The 27,848-nt window shown below is 41.4% G+C and overlaps 2 protein-coding genes across 2 annotated transcripts; both read left to right on the top strand.

Annotated features, from left to right (window-relative positions):
- The first annotated feature begins 18 nt into the window (after window positions 1-18).
- LOC117038870 (methyltransferase-like protein 7A) lies at window positions 19-4,482 on the top strand. Its single transcript, XM_033135831.1, has 2 exons — window positions 19-610; window positions 4,435-4,482. The coding sequence occupies exons 1-2, from the start codon at window positions 107-109 to the stop codon at window positions 4,480-4,482; spliced, it is 552 nt and encodes a 183-aa protein (XP_032991722.1). The 5' UTR covers window positions 19-106.
- Window positions 4,483-9,642: 5,160 nt separating this feature from the next.
- Window positions 9,643-20,189, top strand: LOC117042889 (methyltransferase-like protein 7A). The gene is made up of 2 exons (XM_033142531.1): window positions 9,643-10,261; window positions 19,616-20,189. Exons 1-2 carry the CDS (start codon window positions 9,758-9,760, stop codon window positions 19,850-19,852), a joined length of 741 nt encoding a protein of 246 aa, XP_032998422.1. The 5' UTR covers window positions 9,643-9,757; the 3' UTR covers window positions 19,853-20,189.
- Window positions 20,190-27,848: the final 7,659 nt, after the last annotated feature.

Here is a 27,848-nt window from a genome sequence, read left to right as displayed (position 1 = left end):
TTATTTAGGGCAGGAAGTTGCCGATAAAAACAAGCCTCACCTTCGAGACTCTGCGACTGACTTTCTCTTCTCCTCCGGCTTTGCTGTTTTCTGCCCTCTTGCTAACATGGAAGCATCATGCCTAGTTGTCCTGCTCAGGTTATGCGTCCAGATATTATGCCTCCCTGCTTACTTGCTATGGTACCTGGGTATCTGGGACCCCATTTGTAAGAAGGTATTCCCCCACGTCTTGGCTGTGTTGAGCTCAATTTATAGTAAGAGGATGTATGACAAGAAAAAGGAAATGTTCAGCAACCTGAAGGACTTTTCCAGTCCCACGGGGGCCCTCACACTTTTGGAGATTGGCACAGGAACCGGCTCCAACTTTCAGTTCTACCCTGCAGGATGCAAAATCATATGCAATGATCCGAACCCCAACTTCCAGAAGTTTATTGACAAGAGCCTGGCTGAAAATCCACATGTGCAGGTGGAACACTGTTTAGTGGCTCCAGCTGAGGACCTGCACCAGGTACCAGCTGCATCGGTGGATGTGGTGGTTTCAACGCTGGTGCTATGCTGTGTGAAGAGCCCGGAGCAAGTTATGAAAGAAGTTCTACGGGTGCTGAGACTGGTAAGTAGCTCACCATGGGAAGAACAAGGACAATTCAGTAACTACAGTTATGAAGAAAAAAATCCACACTGTGTGTTATTGAGGGCACCTTACATAGATCTAGACATGCCTCTTATTATTTTTTCTGTTGTTGTGCACTTGTGAAAGACCAAAGCAATTTTTTAAACGTGCTTGTCTCTGACGTTGAAACTGGTAGATGGTTGGGCAGGAAGGCCCAGTATACCTGAAGCAGCATCTCCATCCCCAACTTTCAGCCCACACACTGAGGTCCAGCGCTGAGGGCCTTCTAGCAATTCCCTCACTGCGAGAAGTGAGATTACAGGGAACCAGGCAGAGGACCTTCTCGGTAGTGGCGCCCGCCCTGTGGAATGTCCTCCCATCAGATGTCAAGGAAACAAACAACTATTTGACTTTTAGAAGACATCAGAGGGCAGCCCTGTTTAGGGAAGTTTTTAATGTTTGATGTTTTATCGTGTTTTTAACATTCTGTTGGGAGCCGCCCAGAATGGCTGGGGAAACAAATAATAAATTTATTTATTTATTTATTTATTTATTTATTTATTATTCTCCTGAATGTTTTTGACAGCATCATATAGCCATAGTTTTAAAGGAGAATGCTATGAGCAGAACAAAGCTGTAACATTTTAACTACTTTTAAACGAGGTGATCTAAAGGTCTGATGATGATGTAAGAGTTAATTGGGGAGGGTATTAGGAGCCCTGAGTGCTCACTAGAAGGACAGATCCTGAAGTTGAGGCTCCAGTACTTTGGCCACCTCATGAGAAGAGAAGACTCCCTAGAAAAGACCCTGATGTTGGGAAAGATGGAGGGCACAAGGAGAAGGGGACGACAGAGGATGAGATGGTTGGACAGTGTTCTCGAAGCTACCAACATGAGTTTGGCCAAACTACGAGAGGCAGTGAAGGATAGGCGTGCCTGGCGTGCTCTGGTCCATGGGGTCACAAAGAGTCGGACACGACTGAACGACTGAACAACAACAACAATTAGGATTTTTACTTTGAGTCAGCAAACTGCAACTGATCTGAAAGGAAAGGAATTTGAATTCTGAGCATTTATGATGATAACTGTCAATTGGCTTCGGCGAGAAACAGCATTTAAACAAATCCCAATCGCTTCCTGCAAAAATTTAAATTCTTTTTGTTCCCCCACCCTTTTACGTTGTTGTTTTTTGTGGGAGCTGTAGTTTCTGTTGCTGAAAAAAATGTAAATTTTGGTTTTCAAAATGTCCCAACTTGCAAAGCAGAATTTTATCAAGTGATGGAAATGATATATTTGTGGAAAACTGATTTTTAAGAAAGAATCAAAGTGCTTTCAGATCATATATATGTATATAATTTCCATATACTGTACATTGTTACCTCTGGTTACGAATTTAATTCGTTCCGGAGGTCTGTTCTTAACCTGAAACCATTCTTAACCTGAGGTACCACTTTAGCTAATGGGGCCTCCCGCTCCCGCTGCGCCACCGGCACGCGATTTGTGTTCTCATCCTGGGGCAAAATTATTAACCCGAGGTACTACTTCCGGGTTAGCAGAGTCTGTAACTTAAAGTGTTTGTAACCTGAGGTGTTCATTACCTGAGGCACCACTGTATATATATTCCACCATGAATCATTCTGATTCCTCAGGAGCAATATATTTTAAACCAGCAGTGGTAAACACTTAGCCTAGGGACATGATCGAACCCAAACAGTTATTATGTTTCTCCCTGCCAATTTGGACAGCAGCCAAAAAAGATAAAATAAGGTAGCATTCAGTGCAGAGTAGACCTATTCAAATGAATGAACCTCTCTTAGTCACCATGATTAATTTCAATAGGTCTACTTAGTTAAATATCTACCATGGTAGGTGCTAGGGTGGATGAAGTTATTCAAACCTCTCCTTCAAGCCCAGTGGCCTGATGGGGATGTAAATTGCCCTCTCCTCGGTCATCAAATAGTTAATTTGATGAAACAAAATAGAAAATTCTTTCCAGTAGCACCTTAGAGACCAACTGAGTTTGTTCTTGGTATGAGCTTCCGTGTGCATGCACACTTCTTCAGATACACTTCTTCATTTGATGAGTCAGGAAAAGGGATAGCTCCCCTTTTCAGATGATCTGTATGGATCCATACTAAGTTTTGGTCCTTCTCAGCATTGGCATGCAGCTCTCAAAGGGTTTGCTAAGTGTGACTGCAACCTTGGGCCAAAAAGGTTAGTTAGTTACCCCAGTTCATAAACCTAAAAGCACCCAACATAAATAAACTTTGGAATTTTGAACAGTTTACATAATACTTCAGAGTATACTTGAATTTACATTTTGCACAATCAGTTATTTGAGAAACGAGCACTTAAACACAACCTGTTATTCATTAACATGTCCAAGGACTGAACTGGGGTCAAGTTTGACATTGATACCCAATTTTTCATGTTTGCTAAAGCAAAAAGCGGTTGTGAAAAGCTCCATAAGGATTTCTCCAAACCATAGGAGCCAACTCCTAGGGAGTGAGGTCCCTTTGATCCCAGTAATAAAATATTTGAGGGGGCCGGGAACCCCCAAAGGTGATGGCCATTACCATTAAAATGGAGTGTGTGTGCCACTTTTTGGGGAGGGGGCATACCTGGCCTTCCCCCAATATTTTTTTTCAAGTTAGCACTCCTGCTCCAAACTGAGTGAATGGGCATTAAAATGGCCAATGAAGTTCAAAGTAATCAAGTGTAAAGTGATTTGGGGGTGATAAATAAAAATAAAATCACATATAACCTTAGGAGTCTGAATTGGTGGTAAGTGACCAGGGATGAGACTTTGCAGCCATAGCAGATAGCTTGATGAAGATGTTGACCCAGCTTGTAGCTGTGAGAAAATGCAAACAATGGAGATGTGTAATATCATGCACGGAATGGAGAAAGGGGACAGAGAAATCATAGAAAATGAGAGATGTGGGTTTAGTCTGCCAGACCAAGAATTATAAAACGATGTGGCTGGCTTAACATGGATGAAAGAGTGGATTGAAATAAAAAACACTGATGTGTTAGATCTGGAAGGAGTGGGTTTAGGTTTTGGTTGGCACATGTATTTATTGGAGGAAAAACTGAAGAATCATAGTAGCTTTATGAATAACATCATAAGAAAATCATTATACAAGAAATGGAAAAAGCACCAAGGTATATTGGAGCCAAGGACGCCGTGGTGGATATCACCGATGGAGATAGTAGCAGTAAAGAGAAGAACTATGGATAAAAATTGGCCAACGCATGGAAACACCATTTAACTTCCCGTTGTAGGTACCTATTTATCTACTTGTGTTGGTGTACTTTCAAACTGCTAGTTTGGCAGGAGCTGGGACTGCACAACGGGAGCTCACCCCGTAGCAGGGATTGGAACCACCAACCTTCTGATTGGCAAGCCCAAGAGGCTCAGTGGTTTAGACTACAGTGCCATCCACTCCCCTTATTGGGTGGCATTTGTTAGGGACGTGTGATTAATCTCTCCACACATAGAAGCCGTGACACTCTGACGTTTTTATAGTCCTTGTTTATTGCTACTTACACAACAGGCGAGAGCCTGCGTAATTTCAATCATCATCACTGCTGCTAGTTGCCCGCTCTGATTTCCGCTTCCTTCTAAAGCACAGAAGGGCAGGGGCCTTTACGACACTTCTCTAACGTTCTCGCAGTCTTCCGATACAACATGCACGCGGAGATTCTGGTCTTTGCTTCTCCGACCCAGAATTTAACCCTTGCAATGCCTGTGAATCTGTCTGCTCCCTTTCCTGCGTCTCCCCTTCTTGCATTTCTTCCCAGCCCTGTATCTCCTCCCCCAGCGTGGGTTGGGTATCCCTGTTCGCTTCAGTCTCTCCTTCTCATTCTGAAGCGCTGTCTTCTCTCTCATCTTCCTGTCTCTCATACAGTTCAGGCTTGTAACTTATGTCAGGGAAATCAGAGATTTCTGAGGGCGCCCTGACAGCGGTGGCAGCAACTGGTGGAGACTTAAGACTCAACTGGCAGCACTGCAGGGCTGTTGTGGAGCAGCCGGGAAAGGAAGGGGGCATGAGAGGCTCTCCCTTCTCCGCACAGCCTTCTCTAACTGAACAAACTGGCAGATTTGCTGCTAAGGTTCCATTCCTCTTAAGAATACAGTAACATATCTGCAGAACAGGATGGTTGAGGCAGAGGCTTAGGAAGGTCAGGTAGTACCCAGTGCGGAAAATTTCTTGTCACCCGCCCCCTGCAAAAATGGTTTTACATTATTTCATATTTTCTTACAAAGGAATAATAACAAGTAATAATAATAATAAACTTTTATTTCTATCCCGCCCTCCCTGGCCGAAGTCGGGCTCAGGGTGGCTAACACCAGATACTTAACATTAGTATAAAATCAAACAATAATTAAATTACCTCCTAAAAACATCTCAAAATCAAATTAAAGTCTAATTAGATGGCTTTCCACAGGGTTAGGGTTGGGAACAGTAAGTGCTCCACTGAGCTGAAATTTCAGCCTTCACGACATAGGAGAACAGCCAAGTAAACAGCTATTTTGGTGGAGGAGGGTCAAGATATTAACCGATATGCATGAAATTTCATATATAGCTATATAATCCCTAGTACAGTGGTACCTCGGGTTAAGTTCTTAATTCGTTCCGGAGGTCCGTTCTTAACCTGAAGCACCACTTTAGCTAAGGGGATCTCCTGCTGCCGCTGCGCCACCAGAGCACGATTTCTGTTCTTAAGTAGAGTTCTTAACCTGAAGCGTACTTAACCTGAAGCGTACTTAACCCGAGGTACCACTGTACAGTATAGTAAGATAAGATCTTTGGAGCAGGCATTTAAAAAAAAGTTTTTTATGAACTGCCCTAGTAGGGCAGTAATTGTTCCTTGATAATTTGTCACCCCCTCCATTATGGAACCTGCGTTGACCAACCCCCTACGCCCCCCTTTCTATGCCCCTGGGTTGAGGAGCCATGGAAATGAGGATGGTGCAAGGGGAATATGAAAAAAATAAAGGAGGGAAAAGGAGTGGAAGTGAAAAGGAGGGCGCGCCAAAGTAGGGCTGCAAAAAAGGAGGCATGGGACTGGGGGTGAAGGTTCAGGCAGTTACTTTTGCTTATTGGAATTTTGCCCTTAGAGATTCTGAATCAAGATCTAAGTATAGCAAAAAAAAGACCATCTCCCAAAGATTGGATGATATTGAGCTGCAGCGCAATATTATGCTGGGCGGGGGGACATGCTCACCAAGATCTCTGGGCACTGTACCCTCACTTCAAACACCTGCCTATCTATCAACTCTTTCTATTGCTAGTCACCGTTTTGCTTTTATTAAAGCATGGTTTAATGTCTTCCCTTCAAACAGGTAGGTAGCCGTGTTGGTCTGCCATAGTAAAACAAAATAAAAAATTATTTCCAGTAGCACCTTAGAGACCAACTAAGTTTGTTCTTGGTATGAGCTTTCGTGTGCATGCACACTTCTTCAGATACACTGAGACGGTAGCTGAAGAAGTTTTATTTGTTAGTTTATTTATTTGTTTGTTTTGTTTTGTTTTCCCTTCAAACGTTCTTTTTCACAGATTTTCTGGGAGCCACGTTTCAGTCTTATGTGCCTGAGATAACCGCTTGATTGAATCCTTGCACCATATAGTGGTTGTCTGCCCCTTGTATTCTGATGCCCGAAAGACTTTACTACTTCCATTAATTCAAAAATTACTGGGGTATTTGGAAGAGACTTACCTTGCTCTTCTGTTGCAAGATACAGACCCTATTGTAACTTTACATATGGCAAAATTTCTGACCTCAGTCCTGACACTTAGGAAACACAATGGTTTGCTATATACAGTTTGAAATTTTAATTTAACTTTTATCATATTCTACTTAGCTGAGTATTTTTTTAAGCTATTTTATTGGTAGTAATTGTAAACCAGTCTGTGATGTTCTGTTTCTGTTTTTGGTTGTTATGTTTATGGGCTTAAAGCCGAAATAAAATGAGTTGAGATGAAATAACAATAGGTGTAAAGATATGATGCAAACTACAAATAATTAAAAGTAGCAAATTGTAGGCACCCTATATATAGAAATGAGCAAACCAGTGATATTGTAGGGAGCAGGCGAGGCCCATTACTTACATCATAGGAGCCTACAAAACACAACACAATACAATTTATTTATTGCATTAGCCATATGGCCATAGCACTTAGTGAGAGACCAGACAGTGACCTGTCATGATAAAACATAGAATACAACAAATGCAGTTACAGATAAAACAATGAGTATAAAATCATGCTAGGTAATACAGATGAAGTGAGGAGCAATAACGGCATGTCGGCTGTGTCTATGTCGGAAGTTACATAGGGCTAGGGCTGAGGCAAGTTAGCCAAGAAGGTGGCCCTGAGTTTCAGGGCCTGTAATATGTAGATGGCCACTCCACGTGAAATCAGTGGGTTGGCATCTGCCAGTAAATATTTCATACGGTCATCGTCCCGGACGATGATCGGCGGGATTAAAAGGAAAAGCCTGGGTCTTACTGTGACATATATTGGGCAGTAGAAGAAAAAATGAATAAAGTCCTCTATCTTTCCCTTGTTGCATGGGCAGAGGCGAAGGTCCAGAGGAGTATTGGAAAATACACCCTGTAAGAATGCTGTGGGGATGGCATGAAATTGGGCTAGTGTGAAAGCCCTTCTTAGCATAGGATTTATCAGGTCACTCAAATAGTGGGCCAGGGATCTAACTACCTTCACGCGAGGTAACCATGTGGAGAGTCTGGCCGCGTCAGATAGTTCTAGGTCGAGGGCTGTGTCTCTAGCAAGAATTCAGTCGCGAATTTTGTCTTTGTCCCATAAGGATAGGGTGGCGTAGTAAGGAGGGGAGTAGCGATTGCAGAAGATCTCCATGCCCCTTGACCAGGTGTTACTGCTGATAAAGGCTAAGAAGGCTTGTTTAGCTAATAGAGAGTTTGGAGTTTCAGCAAGCGATTTGTAGTAGGTAATCATCCTGATATGGGCTCTTGCTACGATGGATGGTAGGCCCAGTTCCATTCTTAGTTGGGCCACCATTGTCCCATTGGGGAGGCCCAAGATCTTTCTTGCCAGAAGGTTTTGGAGAGACTCCTGTCATTGGATGATATTCAGGTTCCATCCACATATTTCCACCCCATATAGCAGCATTGGGGGTATTTTACTGAGGTAGATCTTTCTGATTGGCACTACCAACTGCCCACCTTTTGCAAAGAAGAATGTAACCAAAACACCCACGGTTCAGCGAGAGGCCTAAATGGTCGACCTACACAACACAAAACACTGTTGCTGTATGTAGATTTTATTTTATTTGTTTTTTTATCTTACATTTTGGAAATGTACTTCCAGTTTTTTCCGTTAAATTTTTTTGGGGGCCCCAAGAGAGTGGGGCCCTAAGCTGTAGCTTGTTTAGCTTATACAGGGGTACCTCGAGTTACAAATGCCTCAGGTTACAAACTCTTCAGATTACAAACTCCACTAACCTGGAAGAGTTACCTTGAGTTGAGAACTTTTCCCCAGGATGAGAACGGAAATTGTGTGCTGGCGGCACAGTGGCAGCAAGAGGCCCCATTAGCGAAAGCACACCTCAGGTTAAGAACAGACCGCCGGAACAAATTAAGTTCATAACTAGAGGTACCACTGTACATAAATCCAGCACTGATCCTGCTACATGGCCCAGTTATTCTGAAAGGATCGCTGTATGCCTATTTTTAAGTTGTGGGTGGACACAGTGATTTCCAAACAGCTCTTGTTTATTCTCAGGCTGGAACAGAAGTGAGCTGAAGGGCTCAGGAACCTGCTTACATAGAACTCAACTACAAAGCAACAGTAACAACTTTCTGTAGTTACCCAATCCCTGAACGTCACTTTCAATCCCTCATTTGCATGTGCGGACCTGAGTGAAAACTGCAGCAGAATGAACTATATAGACACACCCCTAGTGGCCTAGGGTGAGAACTTCAATACATAACACCTATATTCTAATCTTCCGCACTGGCTAGGGAGATTTAGAATTATGGTAACCTAAAGTAGGTAATAAAAACCATCAACTGCCCATGTCTCTCCTGCCACAGAGAGACCAAAAGAACAGCCAGAGCCAATAAAAATGAAGCATTTGCAGGGCAGGACTGTGCTGCTCAAGTCTGCAGCTGTTTGAGACAAAAAAACAAACCCACAAGGGAAGCAAATATATCACTGAAGACTAGTTTTAACTCAGAGGGAGCCAATCCTTCCACCCCAACATTTCTCAGTGCGGTTTTGGTGTGAAAGAGTTCTGCCATGTGAAAAAGGTTTCCCCTTATATTTAGGGAAAGCCTGTAACAAATTTAAACCAACATTCGCACTGGGTTACTACAGGACCGCCAGGCCCAGATTTAGGTTTGATTAGGCCCTAAGCTGCTGAAGGTAATGGGACGCTTTATATGTCCAGCTGTCCTTTGTCAACAACAAATTTCGTCCGTGTGTTGAATATATGCTATATGGTAATTTATGGACCTAATAGGTATCTAAAGTCATGTGCACATAACAAAATAGGAGCCAACACAACACAAAACACAGTTGCTGTATGTATGTTTTGTTTTATTTGTTTTTTATCTTATATTTTGGAAATGTACATCCAGTTTTGTTTCCTTCAAAAAATTTTGGGGGCCCTAAGAGAGTGGGCCCCTAAGCTATAGCTTGTTTAGCTTATACATAAATCTGGCACTTAGGACCGCAGAGTACACTGCTGCAATAAAGTGTTAGAATACCCCCCAAATGAGATTATTTCCCTCTTAATGACAGCAAATACAGTTTTTAAGTTCCCTCTGACAGGGGGCAAGATTACGAGTGTGTGCACACACAAGGTTATTGGTGACAAGGTTATGTGTGTGTGAGAGAAAGAAAGAGTGAGTGAGTTTAGTTTATGAACAATATTCCTCTCCACCCTTTGAGATCTCTCAGCCAGTGTAATCACTGCCAAGGGCTCTGGCAGCTGTACCTTTAGCATATATCAAACTATTCCTGGAACTTGGTAGCTTCATTTTAAGTGGCTGGTTATTTAGGACTGGAAGCTGCCGATAAAAACAAGCCTCACCTTCGAGACTCTGCGACTGACTTTCTCTTCTCCTCCGGCTTTGCTGTTTTCTGCCCTCTTGCTAACATGGAAGCATCATGCCTAGTTGTCCTGCTCAGGTTATGCGTCCAGATATTAACCCTCCCTGCTTACTTGCTATGGTACCTGGGTATCTGGGACCCAGTTTGTAAGAAGTTATTCCCCCACATGTTGGCTGTGTTGAGCTTCCTTTATAATAAGTGGATGTATGACAAGAAAAAGGAAATGTTCAGCAACCTGAAGGACTTTGCCGGTCCCACGGGGGCCCTCACACTTTTGGAGATTGGCACAGGAACCGGCACCAACTTTCAGTTCTACCCTGCAGGATGCAAAATCATATGCAGTGATGTGAACCCCAACTTCCAGAAGTTTATTGACAAGAGCCTGGCTAAAAATCCACACGTGCAGGTGGAATGCTGTTTGGTGGCTCCAGCTGAGGACATGCACCAGGTACCAGCTGCATCGGTGGATGTGGTGGTTTCAACGGTGGTGCTATGCTCTGTGAAGAGCCAGGAGCAAGTTATGAAAGAAATTCTACGAGTGCTGAGACCAGTAAGTAGCTCACGCCATGGGAAGAACAAGGACAATTCATTAACTACACTGTGTTCTCGGGTGTTAATCAATTCTACATCTGAGCTGTTTACATTCTCACAAATGGCAAATGTTGGGATCAATCCCTTGCTTTTCTCCCTAACTACACTTAGGAAGAAACAATCCCACACTGTGTGTTATTGATGGCACCTTTGAGATAGCTAGACATGCCTCTTATTATTTTCTGTTGTTGTGCACTTTTGAAAGACCAAAGCGAATTTTTAAACGTGCTTGTCTCTGATGTTGAAACTGATAAGATGGTTGGGCAGGAAGGCCCACTATACCTGAAGCAGCCTCTCCACTCCCATCGTTCAGCCCAAACATTGAGGTCCAGCCCTGGGGGCCTTCTGGCAGTTCCCTCGCTGTGAGCAGTGAGGTTACAGGGAACCAGGCAGGGTGCCTTCTCGGTAGTGGTGCCTGCCCTGTGGAACTCCCTGCCATCAGATATCAAGGAAATAAACTTTTAGAAGACATCTGAAGGAAGCCCTGTTTAGGGAAGTTTTTAATGTTTGATTTTTTATCGTGTTTTTAATATTCTGTTGGGAGCCACCCAGAGTGGCTGGGGAAACCTGTAGGTATGAATGAATGAATGAATAAATAAATAAATAAATAAATATTCCTCCTCCTCCCATTTCAACCTATGTATTTGTTTTGTGTCTATCCCCAGCTGCATTTTTTTTTAAAAAAAAAAATTATGTTTGGGAATGGCTTTTTAAACACATTACAGTGGTACCTCGGGTTAAGTACGCTTCAGGTTAAGAACTCCGCTTAAGAACAGAAATCGTGCTCTGGTGGCGCAGTGGCAGCAGGAGGTCCCATTAGTTAAAGTGGTGCTTCAGTTTAAGTATGCTTCAGGTTAAGAACGGACTTCTGGAACAAATTAAGTACTTAACCCGAGGTACCACTGTATAGCCTCTCTTTCTATTTGGAGTATAGTGAATAAAATGTATCTGTTTCACCACTGAGATTTCCTTGACATCTTCCATCTCTGCTTACCAATGAAACTGGCAAAGTCGGGGGCAACCTCACAATCACTCTTGGCTAAGCTGTAAACTGACTCTGGTGACAGATCTCATACCCTCCAACATTTATTTGATGAAAATAGGGACATCCTATTCAACAACAACAGTAGTATTATTGGTTGCTTGAACCACTGTGGGCTGCTTACAACATACATAAAAACATAATAAAACATAAATCACTTTTTTAAAAAAAAAATCCCAATACAGGGCTGCCTTCAGATGTCTTCTAAAGGTTCTATAGTCACTTATCCCCTGGCTTGGGGGGGTCACATAAGTCCATACCCTCCAACATTCTCTGATGAAAATAGGGACGGAGGAAAAGCAGGACATTCCAGGATCAAAACAGAAACCGGGACATAAATCCAGGACTCAGCCTAGGCACATGATCCAGCCCAAACAGTTATTATCTATCTCCCTGCAACACTGCCAATTTGGACAGCCGCAACAAAAGATAAAATAAGGTAGCATTCTGTGCAGAGTAGACCTTTAAAAATGAATGAACCTCTCTTAGTCACCACGATTAATTTCAATAGGTCTACTTAGTTAAATATCTGCCATGGTACTAGGGTGGGTGAAGTTATTTAAACGTCTCCTTCAAGCCCAGTGGCCTGATGGGGATGTAAATTGCCCTCTCCTTGGTCATCAGATGGTTCATTTGATGAACCAGGAAAAGGGACGGGGACTTTCGGGTTAGCCGCTGCTGAAGCCGAGTCATGAATCGACAGAGTGGTGATCTCGGGTCGGCGCAATCACAGAAGTGAAAAAAGAGGGTACCAAAGGCAGCTTGTACCCCAAACTCAAGAAGGGAAATTTCTGAGTTTGAAGGACAAAGCAGCGCTGCAAGAAGGGGCTGAGGAACAGCGAAAAAGTTTAATATCAAAGAGAGAAGAAAGAGCCCTAGCACTTTCAAACGTCCACCCTCTATGAGATGCCTCAAGATGGGGCGCAGCTTAGCGGCTGATAACTCAAAAACAGTATGGAAACCTGGAGCGAAGCTAAGCTTTGAACTCTAAACTTTGAAGGTACCAGAGCTTCTGCTTTCTACATGGAAAATTTAGAGATATCAGCAATACTTGTAACACGAAAGGAACTTGTAGGTAATCTTGGAGGAGCAGCATCTGCTAAAAGAAGATGTGTGGGAAGCAAGTGGAAGACAGGGATCCAAAGATCTAAGGATCAAAGGGATCAAAACTGTTATAAATTAATTCTCAAATGGCAGCAATGGAGAACAAGAAGTTTAAAGGTGAAACTAATTCTGCACCAGCATGTTCCCAAAGACGCCCATCAAATCTGAAGGCAGAGGCTAGTGATATTAAAGAGTTGATCCTGTATACCTGAAGGAGTGTCTCCACCCCCATCATTCAGCCCGGACATTGAGAACCAGCGCCGAGGGCCTTCTGTCGATTCCCTCACTGCGAGAAGCAAAACTACAGGGAACCAGGCACAGGGCCTTCTCTGTAGTGGCACCCACCCTGTGGAACGCCCTCCCATCAGAAGTCAAGGGAATAAACAACTACCTGACATTCAGAAAACACCTGAAGGCAGCCCTGTTTAGGGAAGTTTTTAAACTGTGATATTTTAAATGTATTTTAATGTTTGGTGGAAGCCGCCCAGAGCGGCTGGGGAGACCCAGCCAGATGGGTGGGGTACAAATAATAAATTATTATTATTATATTATTGGGATGAAGGCAGAGATTAATGAGAAAATGGACTCTAAATGCAAAATTAGATAAGATGGGAAATAAGATTGAACAAAATTCTAAAGCAATAGTGGACCCGAATAAACAATTACAGAACTGTCAGAAAAGAGTGAGGAGATGGAGCAAGGATCTCAGACCTTGAAAACTAGAATAAGTAAACAAAAGGATGTAACAAATTAAAATGTAGGAGACTGCAAGGTATATAAAAAAATCAAGAAAATGTGAAGCATGATATCTTGAAGTTGAAGGAAACCCAAGAAGCCACTGGCGATGCAGGAACTAAGACAAAATGACTTGACTCTGAGATTTAGAGGTCTTAAAGAACAGCAAGAGGAGAATGTGGAGAATGTTATCATCAAAGGACTTGCAGAGTGGATGCAGCTGCAGGAAGATAAATCCATCTGTACAGATAGAGCATTTAGACTGAAATCCAGACAAGCACGTGTGAGCAGCTGGCCTGGAGACTGTCTGGTGTTTTTAAATTCAAGAATTTTGAGAGATAAAATTACGCAACACAAAAGGAAACAAAAGTTGAGAATTGAGGACAGAGAAATCATAATTATGAGAGAAGTCCCTCCACGACTCCTGAGGAAAAGGTCCAAATATAAGCTCCTAGCAGATGTTCTTAGGAGAAACATCTACTACAAGTGGGAGTTCCTGGAAGGGATCTCTTTCACCTACAAACAGAGTAGGAAGAAATTAACCTCAGAATTTGAGATAAAGAAATTTTGGAGGAAATATGAAAAGCCTTTGGGGGGATGTTCTGGAAAAGAAATGGGATAAAGAAGAATCAGATAGTGATGATGATTAGAAAAGGATATAATAGAAAGATAGCCTGTCAATTTTATTTACTCTCCACTACTTGAAATATGAATTAAGTGATTTTAATTGTTTGTAATATTGTTGATTCCGAAATTTGATTTTCTCTGTTATATTACCTATTTGGTCTTTTTCTTTTTGCCTTTTTTGTGAATTTCTTACTTATCAATAAACAATAAACAAGGAGAAATAAAATAAACAAGATTAAATCTAAATGGAATTAAGAATTACCACTTGGAACGTTAATGGATTAAATAATAAGGTTAAGAGAAATAAAGTAGAACATTTATTATGTAAGAAAAAATTAGATATATGTCTTCAGGAGACTCACATTACAAGGAACCCTAAATTAAAGCCAGAGCAAATCTTCAAAGATAAAGAAGGTAGAATTATAGTTGTTAAAATTCAAGAGAAATTGGAGAAAATCATTATAGTAGGAATATATGCTCCTAATGAAAAAAGGCAAAATTCTACCAAAATTAGAAAATATATTATTGGATTTTTGTGATCAAAAAATCATCTTAATGGGAGACCTAGATGGAATTGTATCAATAGAAATGGATAAAATGAGTAAGATTAATGGAAATAATGATGGAAGACTCCCAAAGTCCTTTTTTCAGTTGGCAGATAAATTAGACTTACAAGATGTCTGGAGATGTAGACACCCCTCCCAAAAGCAATTCACATTTTATTCCCATGCCAATGATTCGGAAAGTAGATTGGATTCCATATGGACAACTAAAGATTTATTATTGAGATGCAAAAAAATAGAAATATTACCAAGAAGTATCTCCGACCATAATCTAGTCAATATGGAAATAATTGGAAAAAGAAAGGGAGTAAAAGGATGGAAACTAAATGAGACATTATTAGAGGATGAGAACATAGTTATTAAAGAGGAATTTGTGTTGAAAGGTTATCTAGAGGGAAATTTAAACCAAGAAATATATATAAATACAGTTTGGGATGCAGGGAAAGCTGTAATTAGGGGGTTCTTCATAGGCTAGAGCATTTGGCAAAGGAAAGAGAAGGAAAAGAAATTAGAAAATCTTTTAAAAGAAATAAGGAAATCTGAAATGGAATTAGGAAAAGTTAAAACTCAATGGAAAGAGGAATTAAAGGGAAATATTAAATTATTGCAAAATCAAATTTCTAAGATTCTAGATAATGAAATTGAAAATAAAATAAGATACTTGCATCAAAAAAATCCAAATAAAGCCAGGAGATACCTGTCTTGGCAATTAAAAAACAAACAAAGAGAAAGAACAATTGATAAACTAATAGAGGATGGTAAAGTGATAGGAGACCAATAAATTTCAGATTCCTTTGTTAAATTTTACACAGAATTATATAAATCTGAAAATCCCAGCCATTTGAATAGAGAAATTTTTTTTTAAAAGACAAAATTGCCTAAAATAGATGAGGAAAATGTAAAATTCTTAATTGAACCAATTTCATTGTTGGAGGTACAAGGAGAAATTAAAAGAGCCAAAGTAGGAAACTCCCCTGGAACTGATGGACTGCCAGCCATATATTACAAGAATAATTTTTTAAAATACTAGCAGAACCTTTGAAATTATTAATGAATAAAATTTGTGAGGAAGGGAAGATTCCAAAATCTTGGGAAGAGGCATATATTTCCATTATCCCAAAACAGAGTGTAGATAATAATCAAGTTAACATTTTTAGGCCAATCTCCCTGTTAAATAGTGATTATAAATTATTCACAGAAATTATAGCCAATCGGTTGAAAAGAATTATGAAGAAATTAAAAAAATAAGGATTAATCTGGCTTTTTACCAAATAGATATATCCATAACAATTTGAGGAATGTGATAGATTTATTAGACTATTTGAATGGCAAAATTGATAAAAGAGTGGCATTTTTATTCCTTGATGCGGAAAAAGCATTTGACAAGGTATCTTGGGTATTTCTTAAAAAGACTATAACATCATTAGGGCTCGGGGGAAATTATTTAATGGTATAGATTCAATTTATAGATCGCAAAGAGCCAAGTTTATAATAAACAATGAGATATCTGGCGAGCTAGGAATACATAGGGGTACCAGACATAGGTGGCCCCTTTTCCCGCTATTATTTATCTTGATTCTTGAATTCTTGTTGGAAAATATAATAAATGATGAAAAAATTAAGGGAATTAGGACTAGCAAAAGTATCCATAAAACTAAAGCGTTTGTGGACGGTGTTATAATCATGGTGGAAGAACCATTTGACAGTATACCCCAAGCTTTGGAAAGAATTACAGAATTTGGGAAATTGTCAGGATTTGATTTAAATATGAAAAAAACTAATATGCTAACCAAAAAATTATCTGGGGAAGAAATTGACCAATTACAGAGTGAGGTGGGGTTGAAAGTAGTGAATAAAACAAAATATCTAGGCATTTGGATCACCAAGAATACAAATAATCTATTTAAGGATAATTATACGAAAACATGCAATGAAATTAAAAAAGAATTGGAAGTTTGGAATAGATTAAAATTATCTTTATTGGAGGAATTGTGGCCATTAAAATGAATGTCCTCCCCAAAATGTTATTCTTATTTCAGATGTTACCAATTCTAAGAACAGGGTCTGGACATTTCAAGCAATGGAAAAAAGATCTTACTAAACTTATTTGGAATCATAAACCGGCAAGGATAAAATATAAATTATTACTTGATATTAAAGGAGTGGATTATATTACAAATCATGATTTATTAGATTTGGAGGGCCACGAAAATAAGTTCAGATGGCATGCCTATTTGGGGGAAGATAAGGTGAAGGTGCATAAAGGATTTAACACCCATACTATATATAAAAAAAATCCCTATTGAGAGTCTGGGAAAAGCAAACAATCTTCTCGAACCCAAAACACCCAGATGGCTGTCACCCATTGAAATTATTACAGTGAAGAAGGTAAATTCGGAAGGTAACTGGGGGAAGTATAAAGTCTTATTAAAGGGAAAAGAAGGGAAACTTAGGTTGAAGAAATATTAAGATATTAAACAATATTTGACGGGATAGATACAATACCATCAAACAAACAATAATTTTAATAAGGACAGGACGCAAAAAGGCTTCCTGGATGAACCTTCTTTATTGTAAGTACATTTATTAAAAATAATAAAATCATTTCTAAAATGTATAATCTATTGCTTGAATGGGAAATTAAAGATGAAATGGTGACAGAGACAATGATTAATTGAGCAATCGATTAGGAGAAAACTATACAGTTAAAACGATGGGAGAAACTGTGGAAGGAACATTGGAAATTTACGGCTTCAGAGGGGATTAAAGAAAATATGATTAAAAAATGTTCTATAAATGGTATATCACTCTGGTTAAATTACATAAAATGTATAAAACTAAAGATAATCTATGTCAGAAGTGTGGAAAGGAGACGGGGACATCCATACATATGTGAGAAAATCAAAATTTTCTGGAACCAGGTTTTTGAAAAAAGAAATTAAAAAAATATTGAAATATAATATTAAGAAAAACCCAGAAGCCATTTTATTAGGGATACTGGACGAAGGAATTAAGAAAGAGGATGAGAAACTCTTCCTATATGCAATTGCAGCGGCAAGAATATTAATTGATATGCATTGGAAAAAACAAGAGATTCCAAATATTAGAGAGTGGCAAGATAAATTATTTAGTTATTTAGATTTGGCCAAATTAACGGAATTAATTAGAGGAAGTAGCAATCAGAAATTTTGTCGAAACTGGGAAAACTTTTGGTGAATATATGAAAAAACAGTGCCCCACTTTAAAGACCTGGATTCATATCTAATAATCTGTACTGATATACAAGAAAGAATGATATATGATATATTAATTTTACTATACATATTGGTTTAGTGGTTAAGTAAAACAGAAATGAAATGGTTTAATGAATTAACCTGAGAGGACGACAAGTAGGAGTCTAAAAAGTCTAGAATATGGATAGGAATGGGCGTTGAATGTATGTATGTGGTTTGTCTGGTTTGATTTATTAGTTTTGTTTTTTCGTTTGCTAGAGTGTTTGTTAGAAGTAATGAGTGGTTTCTGATTTGCTTTGTTGTCTTTTGCTATGTTTTATTTGCTTGTTTTTGGTGTTTTGATATAATTTTCAATAAAGATTCTTTTTAAATTAAAAGAAAATGGAAAAGGGATAGCTCCCCTTTACAACTGATCTGTATGGATCCATACTGAGTTTTGGTCCTTCTCAGCATTGGCCTGCAGCTCTCAAAGGGTTTACTAAGTATGACTGCAACCTTGGGCCAAAAAGGTTAGTTAGTTACCCCGACTCATAATCCTAAAAGCACCCAAAATAAATAAACATTGGAATATTGAACAGTTTACATACCAGTTCACAGTATACCAGTAAAATAGAGTGTGTCTGTGTGCCACTGCTTGTGATCGATTTTATGGGGAGGGGCATACCTGCCTCCCCCAATATTTTATTCAAGTTGGCACTCCTGCTCTAAACTGAGCAAATGTTCATAAAAATGGCGATTGAAGTTCAAAGTAATAAAGTGTAAAGTGATTTGGGGGTGATAAATAAAATAAAAAATCATGTATAACCTCATGGAATCTGAATTGGTGGTAAGTGACCAGGGATGAGACTTTGCAGCCATAGCAGATAGCTTGATGAAGATGTTGACCCAGCTTGTAGCAGCTGTGAGAAAAGGCAAATGATGGAGATGTGTAATATTATGCACAGAATGGAGAAAGCAGACAGAGAAATCATAGAATTGTAGAATTAGAAGGGAGCCTGAGTATCATCTAGTTGAACCCCCTACAAGGCAGGAATATGCAGCTGTCCCATACAGGGATCAAACCTGCAACCTTGGCATTCTCAGCACCATGCTCTAATCAACTGAGCTCTCCGTGTTCCTCTCATAAGACCAGAACCCCAAAACCATCCAATGCAGCTGAATGCTGGAAGATTCGGGACAGAAAAGGAAGTCCTTCTTTACACAGTGCTGAGTTAAAGGATGGAATCTTCTGCCACAAGAGGGAGTGCTGGCCACTGATTTGGCTGGTTTAAAAAGAAGATTAGACAAATTCAGGGAATATCAGGCTATCAACACCATTGTGGCTAGTAGTCAAATGTTCTAATGACACTGTCAAAGACAGAATGCTAAGCTCTGCAGGTGGAGACAGTATTGTTGCACTCAGGTTATGCTTGTGGGGCTTCCCAGAGGCATCTGTTCTTCTGACATATGTTCTATTCTTTGCCTACTCTGATATAAAGTGGGTAGATGTGTCTATTTTTTTTATAAAACACCAAGCATGTGGGTAAAGGGAGCTGGCGCTGCCCCACTTAACTTCATTGTTTTAAGCAATTTTCTCCCCATCTTACCAGTATCAGGTCTGGGTTGGCAGAAAAGAAATTGAAAACTTTTATCCAACTACAAGTGAGGCACTCAAACTATATCCTTGTTCGTCCAGTGTGTGGCAATTATTCTGTCTGTGGTGTTTCTTCCTTGGTTTGCTTGAACTTTAAAGCAAGCGGAAAGAGTCAACATCTAGAGTAACATTTTCCTCTGGTTTTTCTGGAGGACTGTGTTACAGTTTAAAGCTGCTGTAGAACCATGTGTGTTTGTAATGTAGCTGCGCCCATATCACCATCCGAATCCATGACAGAATTCAGGGGGACAGTGGCTGTTGCCATGAAAAGTTAACAGCACTCTGATACCATAGCGCTGATTGTGCAAAGGAATATCTGAGGAAATCCAGAGGGGAAGAGAAAGTAACTTATATGCATCCATTTATGTTTCTGCAGGGTGGCGCTTACTTCTTCCTAGAACACGTTGCAGGTGCTCCTTCTAGCTGGAATCTCTTCTGGCAGCAGATCTATGATCCAATTTGGCAATGTCTGTTTGACAGGTGCCATTTGACCAGAGAAACCTGGAAGAACCTGGAAAAAGCTGGCTTCTCAGAGCTGAAGCTACGGCACATACTTGCCCCTTTAATATTCAACCTTATTAAGCCACATATCATAGGTTATGCTGTAAAGTAGCTTGGAAATAAATTACTGAACAAGATCTCCATGCAGGTGTCTCTGGGATGGGGTGTAGAACCTAATCGTGAGAATTATAGGACAGCCCATCACTATGTCTCCTTTGGCCTGTGAACCTCTTGCACAAGCTGTAAGTGGACACACACACATGTATGTTATTGTCAATCCATTTTTAATTTCCATTTGACAGACTGTCCAGCTACCTTCACTTTCCACATTCCAGCTGCTCCCATGCAGATGTGAACGTTGCCCTCATTCACTTCCAAATGAGGATGCATGAACTACCATGACTATTTTCCCTGGAAGCATCTGATTCCCATGGAGGTTGGAATATCAGCCATTGTCGATTACCTTAAACAGAATTTCTTTTTAATTTGGAAGATGATTGAGAGGTTCTGATGTCAGGTATTGGCAGTGTGGTGCTCGCAGGCACACACCTGCTATCAGAGGCCTTTCCTGAAACCCACGGATTCCCTTCCCTGCATTTAAAGCAACATTTTACTGCAGCCAGTATAACAGGTTGTGGAGTGTGCCCACAACAGCTTATTAGATTTGTAATGTGCCCTCAGGCTCAGTGGCAGAGCATGGCGTGCCCGTGCCCATGTAGAAGGGGTAGGTGGAATGGAGGGAAACAGGTGAGGTACCATATGTATGCTTCATGGCATCCATGTCGCCCAGGAGATCACAGCTGCGGACATGAGAAGAGTTGTTCCGTTGTCTGCAGAGGTCACTTCCTGGTTCACATGGAGAAGTCGTCTTCCACAGAGTCCCCTGGTGAAGGCACACAACTGTTTTGACTTGAGGCAGCACCAGGTGTTAAAATTTTGCGCCCAGGGAACCATCCCCGTCCACGCCACGCCACAGCTCAGACTCAGAAAGTTTGCTGACCCCCCCCCAGGGGCGTCTTTCCCGTTGGGCTGAGTGGTGCCCTACACCAGAGTGCCCGCCCAGCAGGGGCGCATTGAGGAGGCACATGGAGCTGTTTGCGCGTCCGCCTCGCCTGCGTCGCTCCTTTCCCAGCAGCGGTACCTGAAACGAGGCGGTGGCAGTGGAGCTGCTTCCGCCGAGGGGCAGAGCCCCCACCTGCTTAGCCCAACCCAAGCACCCAATACCGCGCTCTCCTCGGGGCGCAGATCGCCACGCCTCCTTGAAGGCGGGGGGGGCCGCTGGGGACCCCGGACGCGGGAGCAAAGGCGAGGCGGAGGAGAAAGCCCTTTTCTTGCTGGAAGCCACTGCGCAACAGCAGCCCTCTCCTCCAGGCCCCCCTCCTGCTTCTTCTCCTTCCTTTCACTCGCTGGCCTTTCTTTTTTATCCCCCTCTCACTTTCCTTTTCATTTTGCTCATTTTCTTCCACCTTGTGCCACCTTCTCTATCTCTTTAATTTGCCTCTTTGTGACTCCTGCCCCCTCATGACATTATTCCTGCACGGAATCAAAATGAACAAAAAATGGCAACATCAACTTGCCATTTTATTTTTCAAACCACAAAGTCATTTTCACTCACAGCACTGAAATATTAAAGTTTGCACATTTGCATGAGAATAAGTTTTACTCAAACAAATAGAACTTACCTCTGAGTAGACATGTCTAGGATTTGCCTATTAAAGTTTACTCAGGTTCTCCTTACCTGAGGAAGTGAGTCTCTTCTCCCTTTCCTTCCTTCCGTCTGTTTTTTGGTGGATGCCTTTCTTTTTCTCTTTCACAATCACCTATCTCTATCTGTCCTCCCTTTATGTTAGTTTGCCTTCTGTATAATGTACTGTACAGAAAATAAATCTGAAAATGTTTCAGCATTCTCAGAACTTAACAGAGGCAGCAGTTGTTTGCTGTTGTCATAAACCCACTTAATTTGAAGTAAGTCCCATTTAAATGGGCAAATGGTAGCCAGGCAAGTGACCTACTAAGTGAGAGGGTAGGCAAGTAGATGTGTCAATGTGTAAAGCAAGTGTCATTTACACAGAAGAAAATCCTACTGAATTCAAGTGGGTTTACTCTCAAATAAATGGGATTAGGTTTGCACTCTTGCTCCTGAATGAACAAAAGTCATTATCCCAATGCCATTTTGTATTTTCCTCATTTAATCCAGATTTGCCATTTACAGGGAAATATTATTAATAATAATTGTTTGTTTGTTTGTACGTACATACATACATACATACATACCTCAGCCATCTGACTGGGTTGCCATGGGCAGCTTCTGACATAATAAAAACAAAGCAAAACATTAAAAACTTCCTGATACAGGGTTGCCTTCAGATGTCTTTGGAAAGTTTTGTAGTTGTTTCTCTCTTTGACATGTGATGGGAGGGCTTTCCACAGGGTGGGTATCACTACTGAGAAGGTCCTCTGCCTGGCTCCCTGTACCTTCTCAGTGACAGAACTGCTAGAAGGCCCTCAGAGATAAATCTCAGTGTCTGGGCTGAATAATGAAAGTGGAGAGGCTCCTTCAGGTGTACAGGGCTGAGGCTGTTTATTGCCAGTGGACCATTTGCAACACTAAGTGAATGTCTGAGATACACTGGTGTACATTTATCATTTGGACTCTTGGACAGGAGGCTCTTGAGCAGTTCCAACAGGACCTCAGTAACTTTCACTCCATCATTAACCTGGACCTGGACCACTGCATACAATAGGTTAACTGGACACTACCGTGCAACTATATAACAGAAATATAAGCACCACCTTATATCAGAAACTCACTAACTGCTACATATACAGGTACTTACGTGCTTCCAGCTGCCACTTACACACTGTGGTGTGTCCTCAGGTGGAAGAGAGACTTTGAGGGACAGGACCTGAGGAAGGATTGTTGTAAGTCAGCCATGGAGATGTTTGCATCTTATGGAGCTTTGCAAGCAGGCGATCTGACAATGAATGTTCTCTCCAAAGCTGAAGTATTTGTGAGAAAGTACAAAGCAGCAGGGCTTGGTGGCTAGATGTTCTGTAGCCTCATCGGGGATGTTTCTGATGGCTTGCAGTCCATCTTTGTGGGAGCTGTTGGTGTAAAGAGCTGTGGCATCCATGGTAGCTGGTATGGTGGTTAGGGGGACATTGTCAATGGACTGTAGTTTCATCAGAGTTAGTGGTACCCCATACAGGTATGTAACTTGTACAGTAATACCACATCTTAACATGTATATTCAAACCATTGTAGCCACCCCAGCAAACCAAGCCATCATGCTGAGTGGGCCTTACCTAACAAGGTGAAGAGTTTAAAACCTTTTTGTACCATGTAACCCAGCAAAAATAGCTTTTAAGCGCTCTGCCTTGCTGGGGCAGGGGTAGTGGGTGGTAAATTCTGCTCAGTGCACTGGCTCTGAAAGGATAGTGGTGTTCATTTTGCCCTGCAAGATCTCATGAGAGCATCTCACAGCCAGCATGCTGAACGGGCCTCACCCAACAAGCAAGGCAGAGAGCTTTAAAGCTATTTTTACGCTAGGTAACCCCAAGCAGACCCAGCACAAAACGAGTAAGCTCTCTGCCTTGCTTGGGACTTTACCTGCACAATTTCAACTAGCCCACCTTCAACTGCATATGATTGAAATTGCACAAGTCAAGTGTGTGTAGGATTAAGGATTACTCTGCTGGTGGCATTGAGTCTATATATCCAGGCACCCCCAACTGTGCAGGTACTACAGTGGTGCCTCGCAAGACGAAATTAATTCGTTCCGCAAGACTCTTCGTCTTGCGGAAATTTCGTCTTGCGAGGCACCTTTTCCCATAGGAACGCATTAAAATTTAATTAATGCGTTCCTATGGGAAAAAAAGTCCGGGGGCCCCTCCCGACCGGCACCGGAGCCAAGCCAAGCCGTGTTTTAAGACTGCAGTGAGCGAAGGGAAATCAGACCTCAACAACTTTACTTGCGAAAAAAACATTTTCAGAAAAAATCCCTAACCCGCGCGGTCAGAATTTCACCAAAAATCTGACGTTCTCCAATTTTCTCAAAAATGGTGCCAAACTGTTGGAACGATTCCCCTGGAAGATTTCGCGGTGAAAACAGAAGGGTTTTTATCACAGGAAAGGAAATCAGGCCTCAACAACTTTACTTGCGAAAAAACATTTTTTGAAAAAATCCCTAACCCGCGCGGTCAGAATTTCACCAAATATCTGACGTTCTCCAATTTTCTCAAAAATGGTGCCAAACTGTTCGCCCAATTCCCCTGGAAGATTTCGCGGTGAAAACAGAAGGGTTTTTATCCCAGGAAGGGAAATCAGGCCTCAACAACTTTACTTGCGAAAAAACATTTTCAGAAAAAATCCCTAACCCGCGCGGTCAGAATTTCACCAAAAATCGGACGTTCTCCAATTTTCTCAAAAATGGTGCCAAACTGTTGGCACAATTCCCCTGGAAGATTTCGCGGTGAAAACAGAAGGGTTTTTATCACAGGAAAGGAAATCGGGCCTCAACAACTTTACTTGCGAAAAAACATTTTTTTGAAAAAATCCCTAACCCGCGCGGTCAGAATTTCACCAAAAATCTGACGTTCTCCAATTTTCTCAAAAATGGTGCCAAACAGTTGGCACAATTCCCCTGGAAGATTTCGCGGTGAAAACAGAAGGGTTTTTATCCCAGGAAGGGAAATCAGGCCTCAACAACTTTGCTTGCGAAAAAACATTTTTTGAAAAAATCCCTAACCCGCGCGGTCAGAATTTCACCAAAAATCTGACGTTCTCCAATTTTCTCAAAAATGGTGCCAAACTGTTGGCACAATTCCCCTGGAAGATTTCGCGGTGAAAACAGAAGGGTTTTTATCACAGGAAGGGAAATCAGGCCTCAACAACTTTACTTGCGAAAAGACATTTTTTGAAAAAAATCCCTAACCCGCGCGGTCAGAATTTCACCAAAAATCTGACGTTCTCCAATTTTCTCAAAAATGGTGCCAAACTGTTGGAACGATTCCCCTGGAAGATTTCGCGGTGAAAACAGAAGGGTTTTTATCACAGGAAAGGAAATCAGGCCTCAACAACTTTACTTGCGAAAAAACATTTTTTGAAAAAATCCCTAACCCGCGCGGTCAGAATTTCACCAAAAATCTGACGTTCTCCAATTTTCTCAAAAATGGTGCCAAACTGTTCGCCCAATTCCCCTGGAAGATTTCGCGGTGAAAACAGAAGGGTTTTTATCCCAGGAAGGGAAATCAGGCCTCAACAACTTTACTTGCGAAAAAACATTTTCAGAAAAAATCCCTAACCCGCGCGGTCAGAATTTCACCAAAAATCGGACGTTCTCAAATTTTCTCAAAAATGGTGCCAAACTGTTGGCACAATTCCCCTGGAAGATTTCGCGGTGAAAACAGAAGGGTTTTTATCACAGGAAAGGAAATCGGGCCTCAACAACTTTACTTGCGAAAAAACATTTTTTTGAAAAAATCCCTAACCCGCGCGGTCAGAATTTCACCAAAAATCTGACGTTCTCCAATTTTCTCAAAAATGGTGCCAAACTGTTGGCACAATTCCCCTGGAAGATTTCGTGGCGAAAACAGAAGGGTTTTTATCACAGGAAAGAAAATCAGGCCTCAACAACTTTACTTGCGAAAAAACATTTTTTGAAAAAATCCCTAACACGCGCGGTCAGAATTTCACCAAAAATCTGACGTTCTCCAATTTTCTCAAAAATGGTGCCCGACTGTTGGCCCAATTCCCCTGAAAGATTTCGCGGTGAAAACAGAAGGGTTTTTATCACAGGAAAGGAAATCAGGCCTCAACAACTTTACTTGCCTAAAAACATTTTTAGAAAAAATCCCTAACCCGCGCGGTCAGAATTTCACCAAAAATCTGACGTTCTCCAATTTTCTCAAAAATGGTGCCAGACTGTTGGCTCAATTCCCCTGGAAGATTTCGCGGTGAAAACAGAAGGGTTTTTATCACAGGAAAGGAAATGAGGCCTCAACAACTTTACTTGCGAAAAAACATTTTCAGAAAAAATCCCTAACCCGCGCGGTCAGAATTTCAGCAAAAATCTGACGTTCCCCAATTTTCTCAAAAATGGTGCCAAACTGTTGGTACAATTCCCCTGGAAGATTTCGCGGTGAAAACAGAAGGATTTTTATCACAGGAAAGGAAATCAGGCCTCAACAACTTTACTTGCGAAAAAACATTTTTTGAAAAAATCCCTAACCCGCGCGGTCAGAATTTCACCAAAAATCTGACGTTCTCCAATTTTCTCAAAAATGGTGCCAAACTGTTGGCCCAATTCCCCTGGAAGATTTCGCGGTGAAAACAGAAGGGTTTTTATCACAGGAAAGAAAATCAGGCCTCAACAACTTTACTTGCGAAAAAACATTTTCAGAAAAAATCCCGAACCTGCGCGGTCAGAATTCCACCAAAAATCGGACGTTCTCAAATTTTCTCAAAAATGGTGCCAAACTGTTGGCACAATTCCCCTGGAAGATTTCGCGGTGAAAACAGAAGGGTTTTTATCACAGGAAAGGAAATCGGGCCTCAACAACTTTACTTGCGAAAAAACATTTTTTGAAAAAATCCCTAACCCGCGCGGTCAGAATTTCACCAAAAATCTGACGTTCTCCAATTTTCTCAAAAATGGTGCCTAACTGTTGGCCCAATTCCCCTGGAAGATTTCGCGGTGAAAACAGAAGGGTTTTTATCACAGGAAAGGAAATGAGGCCTCAACAACTTTACTTGCGAAAAAACATTTTCAGAAAAAATCCCTAACCCGCGCGGTCAGAATTTCAGCAAAAATCTGACGTTCTCCAATTTTCTCAAAAATGCTGCCAAACTGTTGGTACAATTCCCCTGGAAGATTTCGCGGTGAAAACAGAAGGGTTTTTTATCACAGGAAAGGAAATCAGGCCTCAACAACTTTACTTGCGAAATAACATTTTTTGAAAAAATCCCTAACCCGCGCGGTCAGAATTTCACCAAAAATCTGACGTTCTCCAATTTTCTCAAAAATTGTGCCAAACTGTTGGCACAATTCCCCTGGAAGATTTCGCGGTGAAAACAGAAGGGTTTTTATCACACGAAAGGAAATCAGGCCTCAAAAACTTTACTTGCGAAAAAACATTTTCAGAAAAAATCCCTAACCCGCGCGGTCAGAATTTCACCAAAAATCTGACTTTCTCCAATTTTCTCAAAAATGGTGCCAAACTGTAGGCACAATTCCCCTGGAAGATTTTGCGGTGAAAACAGAAGGGTTTTCATCACAGGAAATGAAATCAGGCCTCAACAACTTTACTTGCGCAAAAACATTTTTTGAAAAAATCCCTAACCCGCGCGGTCAGAATTTCAGCAAAAATCTGACGTTCCCCAATTTTCTCAAAAATGGTGCCAAACTGTTGGTACAATTCCCCTGGAAGATTTCGCGGTGAAAACAGAAGGGTTTTTTATCACAGGAAAGGAAATCAGGCCTCAACAACTTTACTTGCCTAAAAACATTTTTTGAAAAAATTCCTAACCCGCGCGGTCAGAATTTCACCAAAAATCTGACGTTCTCCAATTTTCTCAAAAATGGTGCCAGACTGTTGGCCCAATTCCCCTGAAAGATTTCGCGGTGAAAACAGAAGGGTTTTTATCACAGGAAAGGAAATGAGGCCTAAACAACTTTACTTGCGAAAAAACATTTTCAGAAAAAATCCCTAACCCGCGCGGTCAGAATTTCAGCAAAAATCTTTCCGGCGGCTGACGCCATTGCGGGTGGTCGTGGGCTGCTTCGGCTGCGAAGCACCCAGTCCATCCCGGGGGTTAGGAGCCCTGCAGCTGCATAGCGGGGCTCCGGTTGGGGTGCGGGAAGAGCGTCCCGCACCCTGGGCTCCCCGGCTGTGCCCGTTGTGGCTCCGAACCCTTCCCCCGCTCCCCCTGTAAAGGGGGAGTGGGGGTGAAGGGACGACGGAGCCGGGCTATAGGGGACATGCCCCAACCGGGATGTAAATGCGGCGACAAAGCCTGTGATGAGCGTCTAAGTTCTACCTGTCTTTAACGAGCTGATAAGAACCCAGAGGCTGTGAGTATCTGATTGACTCTTTGTATTTCTGGAACG

The sequence above is a fragment of the Lacerta agilis genome, chromosome 2, assembly GCF_009819535.1.
Source record: "Lacerta agilis isolate rLacAgi1 chromosome 2, rLacAgi1.pri, whole genome shotgun sequence".
NCBI classification, from domain to species: Eukaryota; Metazoa; Chordata; class Lepidosauria; order Squamata; family Lacertidae; genus Lacerta; species Lacerta agilis.
The sequence above is the reverse complement of the archived record's forward strand: the minus strand, read 5'-3'. Positions and strand labels throughout refer to the sequence as shown.

Coding starts and splice junctions, on each gene's coding strand:
- LOC117038870 (XM_033135831.1), top strand. CDS start 107: ATGGAAGCATCATGCCTAGTTGTCCTGCTCAGGTTATGCGTCCAGATA. Junction 611..4,434: donor TTCTACGGGTGCTGAGACTG/GTAAGTAGCTCA, acceptor CTCCTCCCCCAG/CGTGGGTTGGGTATCCCTGT.
- LOC117042889 (XM_033142531.1), top strand. CDS start 9,758: ATGGAAGCATCATGCCTAGTTGTCCTGCTCAGGTTATGCGTCCAGATA. Junction 10,262..19,615: donor TTCTACGAGTGCTGAGACCA/GTAAGTAGCTCA, acceptor ATGTTTCTGCAG/GGTGGCGCTTACTTCTTCCT.